General features: G+C 45.6%; 1 protein-coding gene across 1 annotated transcript in view; it reads right to left on the minus strand.

The window, feature by feature from the left end:
* Positions 1 to 16,495, minus strand: part of LOC144141085 (ER degradation-enhancing alpha-mannosidase-like protein 3) — a 76,406-nt gene that overhangs the window by 22,081 nt on the left and 37,830 nt on the right. Inside the window, exons 13-17 of the mRNA XM_077672610.1 lie at positions 12,998 to 13,122; positions 11,061 to 11,220; positions 10,143 to 10,300; positions 3,859 to 3,988; positions 370 to 451 (exon numbers count right to left, since the gene is read on the minus strand). Coding sequence (XP_077528736.1) covers positions 370 to 451; positions 3,859 to 3,988; positions 10,143 to 10,300; positions 11,061 to 11,220; positions 12,998 to 13,122 — 655 coding nt within the window. The remainder of the gene's footprint in view (positions 1 to 369; positions 452 to 3,858; positions 3,989 to 10,142; positions 10,301 to 11,060; positions 11,221 to 12,997; positions 13,123 to 16,495) is intronic.

Raw genomic sequence — 16,495 nt, forward strand, 5'->3', positions numbered from 1 at the left:
GTTAGGGCCCTCAAGATGTTGACAGAGTGGACAACAGTGAAAGGAGGCTGGATAGCAGCCCCTCCCTCCTTGGCTGGAAAATATACAGGGCCTCCGTAAACTCTGGACCCTTAGGCATTTAAACAAGTCCACCCTTTATTCAGACTCAACGGGAGTGCTTGAAGGGAATCATGAGGCTGCAGTTTCACCAAGAATGATCCTTGTGACTGCACCAAGCTTCTGCGATAGAAATGCGGCAGTGTGGTCCTCATAGGAGATGCACAACCAGTGCAGCAGACAGGCACACACACACAAACACACTTGCGGGAAAGAAAAAAATAAAGATGGGCGAGAGAAACGGCTGAGCCACGCAATGTGCCAAGGGCCCACCTTGCTGGTTCTGCTGCTTCGCCAGCTCAATCATCTCCTCCATAAAGAGCAGTCCTTCCTGGGCATCTTCGGGGCTCTCCGCCTAGGGTTGCACAAGCAGCACAGAGTCACTGCCCAGCTTTACCACTCCCCCCCATCTCCCTCACAAGTGGTGCCAGAGGTGCACGCAAACGCATGCAGCTGAACAAATGAACATCACTGACCAAAATACAGCTATTGCCATGCTATCAACGCTGCAACACTCTACGGAAACAATAGCAATGCGTGTCAGTAGCTTGAATTGAAAATGCGCGCAGTTCCCTCAGTATTTCTTCTTTTGCAGGCGTGTGGTCTTTACTTCACAACAGACTACATCAGAAAATTACCTCCATCCCTGTAAGGCAATATAGCATGCAGAAACGGTACCATACAAACCCCTTTTTCAACGAGTCAGCAAATGGGTTTTATAAGCTACAGCCTTGACAACAGTTTTAGTTTATTCACTACTTTCGAAATCTTGGTAATTAAAAGTGCCAGTACGGTGCTATAAAATGTTCATTAGTACATGACTTTAAACACCAATAATCCAGAAGCAGTTGGGAATGTGCTGGCCAATTACTCCATGGTTTTATTAAGCAAGAGTGAAAGAAAAGGCCTCTCTAAGACACGATTCTGGAGCCCAAAGTGGGCATCAATTATGGTCTGTGTACTAGTGGAAAGCCAAAATGTCTTGTTGCAAAACACAACAAAGTGCCGTAGCTTGACCTTACCATGAAACTGAATTACTGAGTCAAATGCTGCAGCAGCAGTGCACAACTTTAACAAAATGGTAGAACACGCAGCTGACAGTTATCAGATAAATTCTCGAATTTTGGGAGTTTTATGCACTGAAGCTACTCCTTAGCTATGAGGCCTGCCGTAGTGGGAGGCCCTGGACTAATTTCAACCACATGGGGCTGGTTCTTTAGCCATTTGCGGTTCGTTGTCAGGCCACGCTCGACACGGCCGTAGCGGTCTGCTGTTGGGGTACGCCTGACTTGAGTGTTCAAGGTTAAATTTCGTGGTTTTTCTTGCAAGTGGAAGTGGGTAAAAGGACCGGCTGTTCCGGTTCGGACCTTTTACCCACTTTCTGGTCCGGCATGGCCGGAAAGTGGGCAAAACGTCCGAACAGAAAAGTATTAACCAGGAGAATTCTGAGCCATAGTGCAGAGGATTTTTTTCAAGCAGTTTTACGTTGTTCCAATGAAACTAGTGCTCATAATGAATTATTCATAATTCCCCTAGGCAATATTGGCAGTAGATGCAGACAGTTGTCATGATTATAACAAAGCGATTTGATCTCCTCCTTCACCTTCGTTACTGCAGGATTTTATTGCAGTCTCTTCCACTCTCATTTTCATTCTGAAAGCATTACTTGGTGGCTGAAAACTCTCTTTTGCCTCCGTGTGTCCTTCCGCAACATCACTTCTGGCTGCACAGGGTGTCCCCACAGGTGTCCAGTGTTACAAGTATTCTGATCCTCTTTCAATTTGTTACCCTTCCTTCGAACCTTAGTGACCCCTTTCCACGTGACCCTGCCCCACATATTCGCATCTAGATTAGATGAGGGGCACAACAATGTGGGAGGAGGATATGCATTTACGGTTGAAATCTACAAATATATTTTTCCGGGTGGAGCCCTCAAAGGCCAACTGCACTCCAATTTCACCTGGGCCAAATTCATTTTTTAACCCTTTCAGACGCTGCTCGCTATTTCCCTCTCCAAATTTTTTTTTGTTGTTTCGATGCTCTGTATCTCACCAAATAAGATGAATTGCCAGGTTACTGACCCCCAACGCAATCTTTTTTTTTTTTTTTTACAGTCATGTACAGAATTGTGTACATAGCGCCACAGGGGTCAGGAGCGTCAAGTAGTGCTGAATATTTCCACTATACGTATATATTTGTGTGATATGCGTTGTTTCTGCATATATAGGGCCGCAAGTCCTTTGAGAACACAAGGAGAGAGAGTTGAAAAAGCTCACCCGCAGAAGCCGTCACGCGCGTTGCCATTTGTTTGCTTCCGCTCTTAGTAATCTTACCAGCCGCCAGATGGCCCTAAAATCAGCATTGGTAGATGAAGGATACAAAATTATGCTAAACTAGCGAAAACTTTCAGCTTTGGTATTTCTTTTTGTAAAAAACTGCAGGATTGAAATGTACACGATTGTGTACATAACGTCTGAAAGGGTTAATGTGTAGTACGTACCACCAAATCAGCTGGGACACGAGTGGTAGCTCCGTGAAACGCCTCATTAATCAGTCAGAAGCGTTTAAAAAAGCTCCGCCACAGATTCCACTGCACCTGCCGGCGGATCACGCAAACAGCCATAAAGCGCCTGTGACGCTCCGGTCGACGGGGGTTCTTCCTCTGGCCAGCCGCGCAGCTGGAAAACCGGCCGAGCTCTGCTGCGAACGCTTCACCCGTTTGCTGCCCCGTGCATGCATAGAGCTTGCGCGCAGGCTTTCTCCCGAGCTGCCGATTGTCCAGCCACTCGCTGTACGGCTGCAACATCACTTCAATGGCCGCACTCTTCTCGATTTCGGTTTCAAGATCGCTGATTTTTGCTGACCGCTTGGGGCGTCCACGCGCGTATTTCAGCTGTTGTATTTTGCATCTTACTTTTTTTTTTTTTTTTTTTTCAGCACACTATACGGAAATAGTGCTTTCAAGAGGTCGAAATTTTGAGTGCAGTTGGCCTTTAGGCAGGCGAAAATGTTAAAGAAAAAAAGGGAAAAACAATATATATCTATATATTTTTTTCAGATACATTGCAAAGTGGCCGATTATCATGGCAAGAGCAGACACCAAAGTCCGATGAGGTTGCTTTGTAGTTTGCAGTTTGTGACAGAAACAAATTGTTGGTAGTCGCTATTAAATGACGAAAAGAGTCAGTGGCCTTGTGAGGACACTCCCCCATTTGCCAGTGATTCAGCCCACCAAGATAAGAGGCTGCAGGAGTCCAGTGATTGGCTGGGCTTATTTATTACTTCTTGTTATTCCCCAATGAGAAAAACAGAGCAAATACTGATGCCAAAATGTGCCAGAACAAAAACGTGTTTGAGCAGCACCACCACCTGTTCAGTCGTCGGCTTTCACTGCCCAAACTTTCCCTGTTAATCCGTGTAACAGCAACAACCCATCAAAATTGAGCAGTAAATTGACAGCCTCACAAAAGAGCATGTAGTATTTACAAACATGCAGCACGCTTATGATGAGCACAAGATGTGCTGTAACCATCTTCTTTGTTAAGAATGCTGCACGTTGCACGTTTGGCTGGGGTGCCCCAGGTCAACCAGTTACAGAACCAGTGCTGTACAAATGCACTAACAGACCTGGTGCCCTCCAAACAAATATGCACACACCCTGCTGTCTGAAGGCTTTGGCTCATTACTCTGATCGGGGGTACAAAGTCTGCTCTACAGAGCAAGCCCTTCAAAGTCAGTGGTGCACCAAGAAATGCTGACTACCTGTGCTGTGTTGTGGATCAGTTGGATGCGACCATCTGACATCAGCGTCACAAAGACACCCATTTTTTTGACCAGGTTCAGGTGCTCTTTCTTGCTGGCTTCAAACTGGGATGCGTGCAGCCGCCTGGTGCTTGAACACAGAAAAGGAACCATAAATAAATACATACCGTTTTACGAGATCAGCGCTTATAGACTGGCTCATTCGAACCCACTGGTCTGATGCAAAGCGGCAACAATAGTGAGCATTTAAGTCTTCGCAGTGGAATGCCAATTTCTTTCTAGAAGTGCTGCAGATAGGGCAGATTAGGTCATGAATGAACACGAAATACACATACAAACTCGATGTATGTATTAGTTCATATGCGACATCAGAAACATAGCTGCAATAAATACTGCTTTGAATTGATTTTGGAATTTCCCATGAATTGGAAAGATGGTTTCTTTTATTTTCAAATGTCCAAAGCAGGGGGTCAACAAAATTCGATAAATACATAACTGCTAAAACAAGTGCTTTTGTGTGCAGTGATTATGCAATTGCTCTAATTTAGGTCAGTTACATTCTTTCAAAGTAGCACTTTTATGTACAGGTGTGTACACGGGCACCAATGAAACTGACTACCGGGGAAGGAAGCAAAATTTGTGATTTTCTTTTTTTTTTTTTACAAATAAAAAAAATGTTTTAGCTGTGCAACTTGCAACCCCTGGTTTTATATTGTCTGCTGAAAGACTGCGGTAGAGAATTCTTTGATCCAGTGTTTATCAAAAGTACACCAATCTTACATCGTATATCAATCGTATATCAAAAGCACACCAAGTACACCAAAAGGACAAAAGACAATCTCCTATGCTTGGCATTCTATGCTTACAACTATTGTATATGATCATACACCTTTCATACAACCACGTTTTTTAACGGAAAATGCCAGCACACAGCTGTAAATATGACTTCTTAAATTTAATAAGACACCAAGGGCACTGTACATCTTACATAATGCCGAGGTCATTTTGGAGGAGGGGGCTATGCTTCCATGCAACCCGCAGGGACTACGGCTGCGTGTTAAGGCCACTCACAGGCGATTTCTCCCTCCCCACTGGACACAACATTCCACCATGTCCTTGCCATTAGCGTGAGGCTCAGCTTTGACAATTGCAACGTGAAGCACACCCTTTTCACTGTCTTGGTGCACTTTTGACGACAATATTTACCTGTCAGAAAAATGTACCCTTCTTGGGTTCCTTGATTATGATGGTAAAAGTTTTATGAAATGATCTGTGGTGTGGCGATAACTGAGACTTTTGGTGCATAACTCAGTTAACATTTAAATGCTGGAAATGAAACAGCAAGTCCTGCACTTGTCAATGCTAATTAGAGGCAGGAGTGATGCGCAAGAAACCCACACTGTTCCCAGGTCTATTACTAAATGGCAACGAATCAATATCGATGCGAGTAAAACTTCACCGTGAGTAAAAAGAGACCCTGTTCTGTCTCTCTAAAGGTGGCATAAAGCAAGCCCCACTTGAGTGTACAACTTGCTAGAAGCACCGTACAAAACACCATTTAAATTAAGTCTTGATAAGCAACTGGCATATCAAAGATTCATTCCGTTAAAAAAAAATTACCTTCACACCAAGCAGCCTTTTGTAACTGATGTAACTTATAGCTTCATGTCTCAAAGAGCAATACTGTGAAAGCAAAGTTTGGCTTGAGAAGTGACAAATCTCAAATGAAATTTTTATTTGAGCCTTTTTCAGCATAAAATATTGGTTCCCAAAGGTAAAATCTTGGCTACAACACTAGAGCGATATCTTACACTTGAGGCATGTTACAATCACAGATATGTAATGCATGTTAAGGACATATTTCTGAATAAAAGCATAGCATGGCATGTGATGCAAGAAACATGAATTTCCTAGTAACAACCCAGCTAAAAAAAATGGCACCAATCCATGCTGTGAAGGTGGTTGGAAAGCAAAGCTTTAAACGACACCCACAACAATTGCCCATGCGACGTCACTTGAATTCACACACGTGGCTCTACAAAGAGTGAAATGAGAGATTCTGCCAGCAGTTATTTGTAATTTGTGGGGGCGGCGTCTCGAACGCAGCAGCGTCAGCTACGGCTGGGCTAGAGCAATGGATGCTGCCACCGTAGCCCGGCCGCGCGTCGGCAGAAAGAAAACGGAGAGGAGTGTCTTTCAAAGGGTGACACAGCAGAACCTAGACATCCTGATGTGCTAGCTCAGGGCTACACTACCGCGCAACACAAGCGCAGACACCGAAACAATTCGGCATGTGAGCTCAGTGATTCCCATTAGTAAGTTTGAGAATTGCGAGAAAGCTGAGCGAACTTTTATAATCGCTACTTATCAGGACCAGTTGCTCCTTATGCCTTCTGCAATACCTCTTAAAACACAACCGAATTAGTATTCATCAATTTAGAAAACGGAGTCCCATTCGTGGCAAACAGTGCGCAAAAGGTAGCGTTTCTCTCGCGGCCAGATGTCTGTATGTGGTCTCTACATTTTGTTTTCCCGCCCTGCAAACCAATCCTTAATGCATCTTTGCCGTACGAACACTTAATTCTGGTGGGTTTGGGTTACCCAGGAAGTGCTGTCGAACAAGTTAATCAAGCCGTGCGAAGGATGCGCACAATAGACACGAAGCTGCGCCAAAACAGGCCCAAAACAACCGTCGCTAAAGTAGACGACAAAGCCATACCGCCGATGCGCACGCCGGCGAGCAGGCACTTCCGCGCGGGGAATGCTGAGTAAATTCGCCGCACCATCAACAGTGTGCTCCATGAGTGACCCCCCCCTCCGCTGCCGCCGCGGCCTCCACCGCGTTGGGGAGTTTATTGTCCCACACACCACAAAAGAACCATTGGCTGGTAGAGGTAGAAAGCTTTGCTTTAAAAAGAAACCTAGAACACCTCTCAAAATCTAGAGTTGGTGTTACCTAGAACAGAATACGGCTGTGCAACCTAAGAACTTAAAAGGATAAAAAAAAAGAATTAACAAGGTGGACAAAAGTAAAAAGCCACTGCACAATTTAGTGTCTACACAATGGCAGTCAGCATTTACCCACATGGAGGTATAAGAAAATACAGCAATGGAGAGCTGCAATATGCATTTTATCTCCTATTTGTGCACATAGAACGTTGAATTTCATTGCCAAGCACAGACAATAAAACTGCACAGCATAAACCACATACTAAATGCTGCACAATTACCACACACGTGAAAAATTTTTTTTCTCTTGAAAACAAAAGCTGCAAAGACTGCAATCAACCAACTTCCCTCCCACCTCCTCTATTTTTTCTTCTTTTCTTACCGCTTTACCTGCACAGAATGTAATAGCTTGGTATGAGCTGAAGCGAGACCTTTGTTAAATGGAAACGCAGGCTCCAATGTGTGCCTCAAGTGTGCCATAAACACAGTAGATCCACACAGCTTAATTAAAAGTCACAAAGCATCAAGCCTACCACGAACACAAGCGAATTTCTCGCGATCCAAACCTTGAATACAGTTTTTGCTTCAAGAAACAAGCTGCACCAGCATTGTGAAGGAAGTGCACTGCAGAGAAGTGATGCCAATAATTTCTCTCTCTCTCTTTTTGGTGACCTCTCTGCAGGGTGCCTTGCAATTTTCTGCCATTCACTACAGCCTGTCATAGTTTTCTCGTAAGTAGTTGATGCAACTACGCTTGACTAGTGCATCATACAGCTCAAAAGTGACTACAACATTCAACCTTGAAGCACGCTTCAAGGAGACTAAAAGTCATAAATAAAATCATAATAACAGTGATCCATGTCTGAAAACTGCCAGGTCAATTGAAACACAGTAAAAAACCAAGCCTCAAGAATTACACAAACATATGCACCTGTTCCACCCGAGGAACAGTAAAAGATGTGATACGATCAAAATCAAAAGCCTTGTGTGCACGTCCCAGTTGTGTGGAGCTATGTTTGCTCCTAGCACAGAAGAAATCTCCTAAGTTTGATTCCAATTTGCAACTTGCAAAAGTAAACGAGAAAACATCTCACGTTAGACACAAAAATAACACCAAAAATAACATGGACGTTAGTGTGCGCAAAAGTTTACGAACCACGAGAGTGCTACTTTCGGGCCATTTCTCTCTCCAATAGCTATCTAGTTCAGCCAAGTGCATGTGAGTGGTCCTTCAGTTCCTGCACCATCCTGAAGAAGCACGTGCACTAACAGCACGGCTGCCACATCAAGAAGAAACGTCCTCAAATGGCTGCTCCTGTGGTTTGTAAACCTCTTTCGCCCCTCCTGCACAACAGTATCAAACAGAGCCTGGAAGCTTGGCGGCCCCTGGTTGCAGCTGCCTTAGGCAAAATCATGCAGCAGCTATGAACAGGCAGAGCAGAATGCCCGGTGGTAAGAAGCGTGCAGGGGTGGTGGGCAGTATGTGACAAAATGGCAGTGAACAGAGCAGCCAGAGCGCATGCCGCCCCCCTCCCGAAGAACTGCTTCGGGCCCCAGCTAGGTGGCAAGAGCATCTGGCTGCAGATAATCAGGATTCAAGTGAAAAGTGCAGTGCACAGCACACTTGTCTAAACAGCCCTTTATATCTGAAAAGTGGCAATGCAAACTCTTCAAACAAATGCTGAGGACAAAAGCAGTTGGCTTCAACTTCTACTGCATTCTCAGACTTCTACTGAGATTCTACTGCATTACAAAATTTTCGTGAAGACATTATCTTGTATAAAATCTTGGGCAAAATGTATAAAATTGCAGTACAAGTTCCAATTCGTACGTATTATGGAAAATTCGGGAGAGTTAGCAGATATGCTCCTTTGTTGTGGAACAACATATATAAAAGCTTTTTGTTATGATTCTTTCAAGTAACTGTGCACCCTGCATGCAAGTAAAGAAATTGGAAGAGGCAAAATCATTAAATGACTGAGGGATGCCGAAGGTATTCATTGATGTTGCATGTGCCTCCAACACAAGCAGCTGCAGGTCAGTCGCAAAGCTCGCTGTGCTTGGGGTTTTTAATGCACCAAGGCTACACCAGTGGAGGGCTAGGTGACACAATTTAAGCCCCTTCAATGTGCACCAAACTGCGTTTCGTAGCAGATGCCCCTCCTCATAGGATGCAATGGCAGGAACTAAAGGGTCGAGTGTCAGTGCACTGCGAGTCCACTGTCAGCGTCTGTTAATGAGAAATAAGACATCGAACACACATGACCTAACGATGGAACTAATACTGTGTACCCTAGCAGGAGTAAAACAGAAACTGCCATATTAGCTTTAAAAATAACCTAGCAAAATATAATTTAGTACCAACTGCTCGTAACAGACAAAAAATAAGGAGCACATGCAAGTGATGCCATTTGACAATGTATACACAGTGCACACAACACTTCCCAAGCACCTAATTGTTGTCACAATTTGAAAGCTACCTCAGCTCATGGTCAAGCATAAATTTCTTTCTATCTTTCTTTTTTTATTTCTTTGTCTTCACAAAAGTGGGACCACCTTTTTCAATTTCAACCTTTTTCAAGGATTCTTTTTCAAAGAATCTCAAGGAATGAGTTTTTTGTCTTCACAAAAAAGTGTCTTCACAATTTAAGCAAGACCTTCAAAGACCAGGGGTGGAATTCCGAGTTTTGTCTGTTGCATGCTTGTTTCTAAATGTCCATTTCCAGTGAGCTCTTATTGACTGGAGGCAGACAATAGGATGTGACACAAAACAAGCAAAATGAGAAATTCGTTTCTGAGCAAGCCAGAAGTGCCACAACCAAAAATGCGGCACAATTAAAATCAGACGAGAAAAGGACATTTTCAAAACGAACACAACTCAGGATTCCACCCCTCAGCATATGTGTGCACAGATGTCTGCCTCATGTCACTGTGCACTGGATAGTACAACCAGTTGCTCATAATACTAAAAATAAAGACTTTCACCAGTAGTAACAATTTACCGGGGCAGTCAGACGCTGATTGTAGGCTACCGACCATACTGGCAATCAGCAGCTCGGCTTTCGAGGCAGCGCAGAACAGTGAATGTAGTACGGCAGCAGTGCGAGGAGAACTGCGGGTGCACTGATAGCAAGTTCCCCATTGCCCTGCCCACCATGCAGCTTGTTTGGGGCTACTACAAGGACTGCGAGACAGGTTGGACAAGAGAAGCCTTTGCAAGACAGGCAAGCAGGCAGCAGGAGGGCTTTATTGGGGGAGGAAGGGGCTACTCATGCAGGGAGAGGCACGTCTCGTTTTCCCGGCAGGGCCCCACGGCCACGGTCTGCTGGAAGTACCTGGAGGCCACGGACGGGCAGGCGCCCTCGACGAAGTTCTTGAGCGGCTGCCGCACGCTGTGGGCGTAGTTGCTCTTCGGGAACAGGAAGTGCGTGTTGGGGCAGCTGTGTGAGAACTCCTCCTCCGGCGCATAGAACATCATGCGCGGCGACTGCATCTGCTCCGCCAGACCCAGGGGAGGGGAGAAGTGTGGCGCGTTAGCCGAGCATCTCACCCAAGCCCTTTTGGGCTCCCGGAAAAGCTATGAAGGCATACACGTCTTGCCGCACTGCTCTACAGACAAGTAGCTGTACATGACTCTACTCTTGGCTGCAGGCAGACAGCACCAACAACACATAACAGAAAGAAAAGTGTTTAAAAGTAAGTTCGAGGCCAATGGTTTGGATGTCTGCGATATCAGAAAGTCATTCAGTATAGAAGCCTTTTAAGGCTCAAGAAGGCTTCTGATGCATGAACAACGTGAAACTTAAAATTCAAACATGACTCTTGCAAGGGCACCGGCTGTTCACAGTACTCAAGTAACTGCACACCACTTGAAAATAGCCTTTCCATTTATGGCTTTGCACCCAGTATCAAAAGAGAAACGCTGAGCCTGGTACAACTAACGGCAGGCCCTTTATCTGTACGCTGAACACAGGGGGTACTGGGTGCCGGAATTTCAGTGGGGTTGATTTCCCGCGGGGTCTACGTGACGTCACTGAATTATCGCCAAAACTTATTCGCGTGACGCAGGCTCAATGGTGTTTTCGCTCTGCGCCAATCGCGCGAGACCCCGCGGGAAATCAACCTTGCCGGATATCTTCTGGCGCCCTTCCGGCACCCGGTGGGATTCTGCCCAGGGTGGGTGGAACTGCACTCTACACGCCCTGAACGCACACTGGGGCGCAGATGACGGGTGCCCACAAGAGAGGACTGACCATGCTGAAATGTGTGCGGTTGATGCGCGCCAGGCTGAGGGGCAGCAGGTGGGCCTCGGTGGTGAAGACAAAGTGGTCCAGGTCCAGAGGCAGGTCCTCCGGAGAGGCAAACAGCAGGTACAGGTACTTGAGCGTCTCCGCTAGCACAAACGAGTCCATCCTGGGAAGGGGGCAATGGAGCAGGGGGAGCCCATTAAGCAAATAGTGCACTCCCACGGAACGCTACGGATACACTCAAAGTGTATCCGTGGCCACCACACCACCACACCACCAGTGGTGGCATTCACATGCACTGCAGCCAGTTCACCTGCCACACATGGAGACCATGTGCCAGCAGTGGGCCTCCTCGATTATCAGTCCCGGATCGTCCGTAGACTGCCCGAGACACAATCCGGCGCTCGATATTCCCATGTATTCCTAAGGGGCTTCCGGTCCGAACGCACTCCTCGGACTGCCCGTGGATCGTCCAGGACTGGTAAATCGAGGAGGCCCAGTGTGACACGAAAAGCCCTCTCAGTTTAGGGCCCATGCTAGGAGGGGCCTACAGCCACAAATGGTGCCTGGCTTGGTGACTTGGAACATTGGCATGGCGCCAAGAAGACCACACAGCGTACAATACGCCGACAGTTGCTACTCCAGAACCTGCCTAGAGTATAAACGGTGAGTGCTCCATTGATAATTGTTATCTGCTGAGGGCAACTCTCTTCAACAAAGCAAAAGTCACAATCACGTTCACTGAGATCAGGCAACACTACAGAAACAAACTTGAAGTTGGAATAGTGAGGGGGAATGGCCAGTAAAGCCTCAAGACCGAAAATTGGATTACAGAAGTTGTCTTTTGTCTTCCTTGGTCCCCTTTTGTGGCCTGCTGTAGTTTACCAATTTGGTGTCCTCCACCTTTGAAGCAAGGCTTCAACTGCAAAGGATGCAGAGTAGAGGGCTCTGGACTATTTGGGGCCAATCCACACTGACATACAAATCCACACAAATTCCCACTCTCTGCTTTCTAAATTTTGGATTTAATACTCTCGAGCAACATCTGGGGTATGTGCACTGCAGTGAGAAGACAAAATATCTGGTTATTCAGAAAGCCAGTCATCTACTTCTCTATTGGGCCCAATATTACATTAGGCAATACATACTTGACATTTTCAAAAAGCACAAGTCAGACTTTTGGAACTCTTTGCTGGGTGCAGCAAGCAGTTATCTGGTAAAAACAGTGTTCTGCATCACTCTCACCATCATTGCTGTCAAAATAGTGTCGATGGCATTGGGAAATGTGAGAACCTAAAATTCCGTAATGATTACGGGTACAGCCCTGAACCTCCAAGGTTTGAGCTTGATGTGCAACAACTCAATTGAGCCCTTCACTCGCTCTTAGGACTAAGTTGCTTTAAAGAGCATTCAACACACCTCATGCTTCGCAGGCTTGCATTCCATAAGAGATTGTGCTGAAGGCCAACTGTGTTTGTACACTAAATGTGGTTGCTAAGACCCAGCTATGACACTGCACAAATGTTCTTAGACTTCCAATCTCTTATGAAGTGCCACCTGCGTTAGGCTTAGCCACCCAGCTGGGCTACCCCGCAAATGGAATTACTCCACTGCTAGTTCAACACAGTTACACTGAGAAGCTGTGACTAGTCCAACTGGCTCTGTACAGAGCGAATTTGCAATGCTGCGCTTGTACTGTCTTGCACAGAGAGCAAAGGTTCTGTAGAAAAGGCACCAAAATAGGCACAAAAAAAATCACAGGGTTCTGGTTTGCTCGGAAGAGCTAAAGGCAAGTCTTGCTACTGAGGCAGAAGTGGCTTCACGTCATTATTTTCTATCTAACCCTGATCTCTACAGATAATTATTTCAAGTTCACAAATACCGAAATGTTAACATTCTCATTGACATCCATGCGTTTTGTTTTTGCCTGACTTCAACGGTACCTGTCCTCATGTGTCCCAGTGCGAACATCCTTGACAGCTGCAAATCCACAAGGCACCCTGGCATGCTTCTGCAGTGATTCCACTACCTTGCGGCCAGCCTCAAGGTAGTAGGGGTCTCCTGTTGCCTGAACAAAGAAAAACACAAAATGCATAGCTACAGTGCTAGTCACATGACTAGACAGCACACATTACATCTCTGAGCAAAGAAGGCTCAGCAGTTTTTCATGTCATGTATACATTTGCCAAAAGCCATTTCCAATACCAAGTGGCAACATTTTCATTCTTTTTTTGTTCACAGTGGGAGCTGTAAAAGAGACACTTTGTAGACAATACGGTACAGCTGTGTCAATATTCAACACTTTTGAATATCGAAAGTACAATATATGATTGGGCTTCAAATCAAACAGCAGTACGGCTGGAACATCACATTCGACTTTAGCACAGAGCATCCCCAAAATTTTGCTTAAAAACTGTTCAAATGAATGTGGAGAACTTAAAGCCCCCTTAAGCTTGAAAGAGATGCAGCAGTTATAACTAAATTACCACACGCCAAGGCAGGAGGAGATGAAAGTGGTTAAAAAAGCGTTGCTACAGCTAAGACGGTGGACGACTGGTTATATCAAACTCGCAAAAAAACACTCATCAGTTCAATATAGGGAATAATTTGACATAAGCAAACTAACTAATCGGACGTTATAAAAGTACATACTACTTATACAAACACTTCATGAAACTGCCTTACTTTTGCACCAAATAGTCCTGTATCTTCTTCTGCTTAAACATTGCTGCCTGCGATAGTACGCACTTCTCCACATGGTCTAAAGGGTCAAAGCAGATGAGGCCGCAACCTTTCACAATTGTGAAGAAGCGCCGGGCTAGTGTGAGAGCACAAATCACCTCGGAGATTGTGGGCACAGTATCGTTGTTGCTGTCCTCATTGCGCTCACTTTTACCCGCGCTCAATACGATGCTGGCAACGCAGTCTTCTGAAACTCTGCCGCAGTCGCGACCCCAACCATACTCATAAACTTGCTGACCCTTGATCTGGCAATGGCGGCCGCTCCACACTTTGGCGACGCCAGTGTTGGCTTCTTTGCTTTCCTCAGGATTTTCAAGTCATCACCGGCACGTGTAAACAGGAACTTCCGAAGCAGTTTCAAATGGTTTCTTTCCTAACACCTGCCCGGGAATCTCAAGCGCCGTGGGGACGCTCGACTTCTCACCATGTCTGAATCGATTTATGACGGCCAGCTTCACGGCACAGAAAAAATTCTACGGCTTCGCGCTAGGTATTGCCACTAAATGAGCCCTTATTTAGTGGCACTACAGCTAGCTACCACAGCTGCACTTTGGAAGAGCCCACAAAGTGTGAACCACACAAACACAACATATGAGAAAAGCATGGCAACCACTCGCTCATGATTGGCTGTCTCAGCGAGCGCGGCCGGCAGGCCAGAATCATTTCTTGCATGGGGGGTATCAAGAACTCGTCCCACAAGGCGCGGCAGCGCAGTCACACTAGAAAAAGTGAGGGGAAAGAACTCCCCCCTGCCCATGAGTGACCACGCTAAACCACTTTTAGGGTGTGCCTGCGGAACCTCTCCTTTGCCGTGAGGGAAAGCCAACTTGGGGGGGCAGTTCTGCGGCATTTGGCATTCGATTTATCGAGAGTCACTGGTATTTTTGTTTGATATAAGTGTAATTTTTGCTATATATCCCCATGGTAAATATAACATGTCTAGAAATAGTTCAATATACAGGATAATTAAATGTAAACTGGTTTGATATAGTCAGGTTCCACTGTATTCCATATTGAATAATTCTGAAGTGTTTCAAAATGCAAAATACTAGGCACTAGTCAATCAACTTGGATACGTGAAATTATGCCTTGTTGAAAACGAAAAATACACTGCATTAAAACACATGCGATGTATACATCCTCCATAACGAGTTAGAATAAGTTGAGCAACAACACTACCACACTTTGAGCGTTTTACAAGCACCACTAAAGTGCACCATACAGGCTACGTGCAATGCACCCAATGCCTGTGACTGGATGGAATGAGGAAGGTGCTTTTGGAGCTGTTCCATCTCCTTGGCATTGGGCCAAATCCACCTTCCTGCTTCTCTTTTGGCCTCCTCATAACGTGGCAGTACCCAATCAGCTCCCGTCAACACTTGAGATATTAAAGCCTAACTACACACTGCCATAGTCCCTGGTTTTCTCATGAAATGGCATACAACGCTGACCTTTTTCTCAAACCTCTAATGTAAGGAAGAACAACAAACTTGACTAGATTTGTACTATGACACCCGGATAGAGCTTTCTTGACAAGGAGGTGGTGGCACTGCAATACCGGCGAAGCAAGTTTGCTGACAGCATAAGTTAATTATCCCACACTTACACCAACTGTGGCCTCAATGTCCTTTATGCATTTATATTTAGGCATATAATGGCTTCAGCAGAACCTATATTTGTCATTTCTAAAAATATAATTCATGCCTTGCTAGTACTTGGCCACATAACGAGTAGCGGGCCAAAAAGCCAGGGCGATACCGCCAAGCTATCACAGGCATGAATGAATCATCTAATTTTGCATGCCTTTTCATGCTTTTTCACCCGTTTCATTGTCCCACCGGCATCTAAGATGCTGCAGCTTCGGGAAGCACAATTATTAAGCAACAGAAAGAAGAAAACGCAGGTGACAGACATGTAGGCCAGGCATTTGGCCACCAACAGAACTGGAGGGCTTGCTCTGTGATGCCACCGCTGCTGGTACACCGATTCCAAATGGCAATTCGAAAATGATTGTAGCTTAGTACCTATCTCCCACTGAATTTTTGGGCACGTCTCCGATGGTGCTCCACACATTTTGCCTGCATAGCGCAAAGGCGATTCCGACCATCGTTGTCCTCTAGAAGTACAAGGATTTGTTTTCTGGAGTTAACTGTGAGTCGACTGTGAGCTGAGCCAACAACTTGGGCAGCTCCAAGTGGCGGGCATGCTAAGGAAACATAGCAGCAGCACTTGAAGATAGACAAATTGTGGCTTTGCAGGTGAACATTTGTTGTCATTAATCTCAGACAGTAGCAGATTCCAGGCAGGATGGGAGAATGGAAAGCACTTTCAAAAGTACTCTGCGACAAGAAGGTTCTCATCAAGCTGGCAGGCCAGCAGTAGGGCCCAGAATGCTGTACACAAACAACACGCTTCCCCTGGAGGAGTCCAACAGCTAAGAACTAAGAAGGGCCAATGCATGGATGCCAAGATAGAGATGTGATATGAGAAGGAAAATCGTTTGGAATGGCTGCTGGTGACAGACTGTGAAGGTAAGACATCGGAAGGTCAAGTCCAAACAACCAGGCAACATGGAAAGATACCGTATTTTCGCACGTATAACCTGCACCGAAAATGCGAAAATTTCAGGGGTAAAGTAGAGGTGCGGATTACACGCGGGGTATTTCTTTCGGTGCAGCTTCATGGCAATGTGCGTTGTG

The sequence above is a fragment of the Haemaphysalis longicornis genome, unplaced genomic scaffold (assembly GCF_048455015.1).
Source record: "Haemaphysalis longicornis isolate Haplotype H1 unplaced genomic scaffold, Haemaphysalis longicornis Haplotype H1 scaffold_1, whole genome shotgun sequence".
Taxonomy (NCBI): domain Eukaryota; kingdom Metazoa; phylum Arthropoda; class Arachnida; order Ixodida; family Ixodidae; genus Haemaphysalis; species Haemaphysalis longicornis.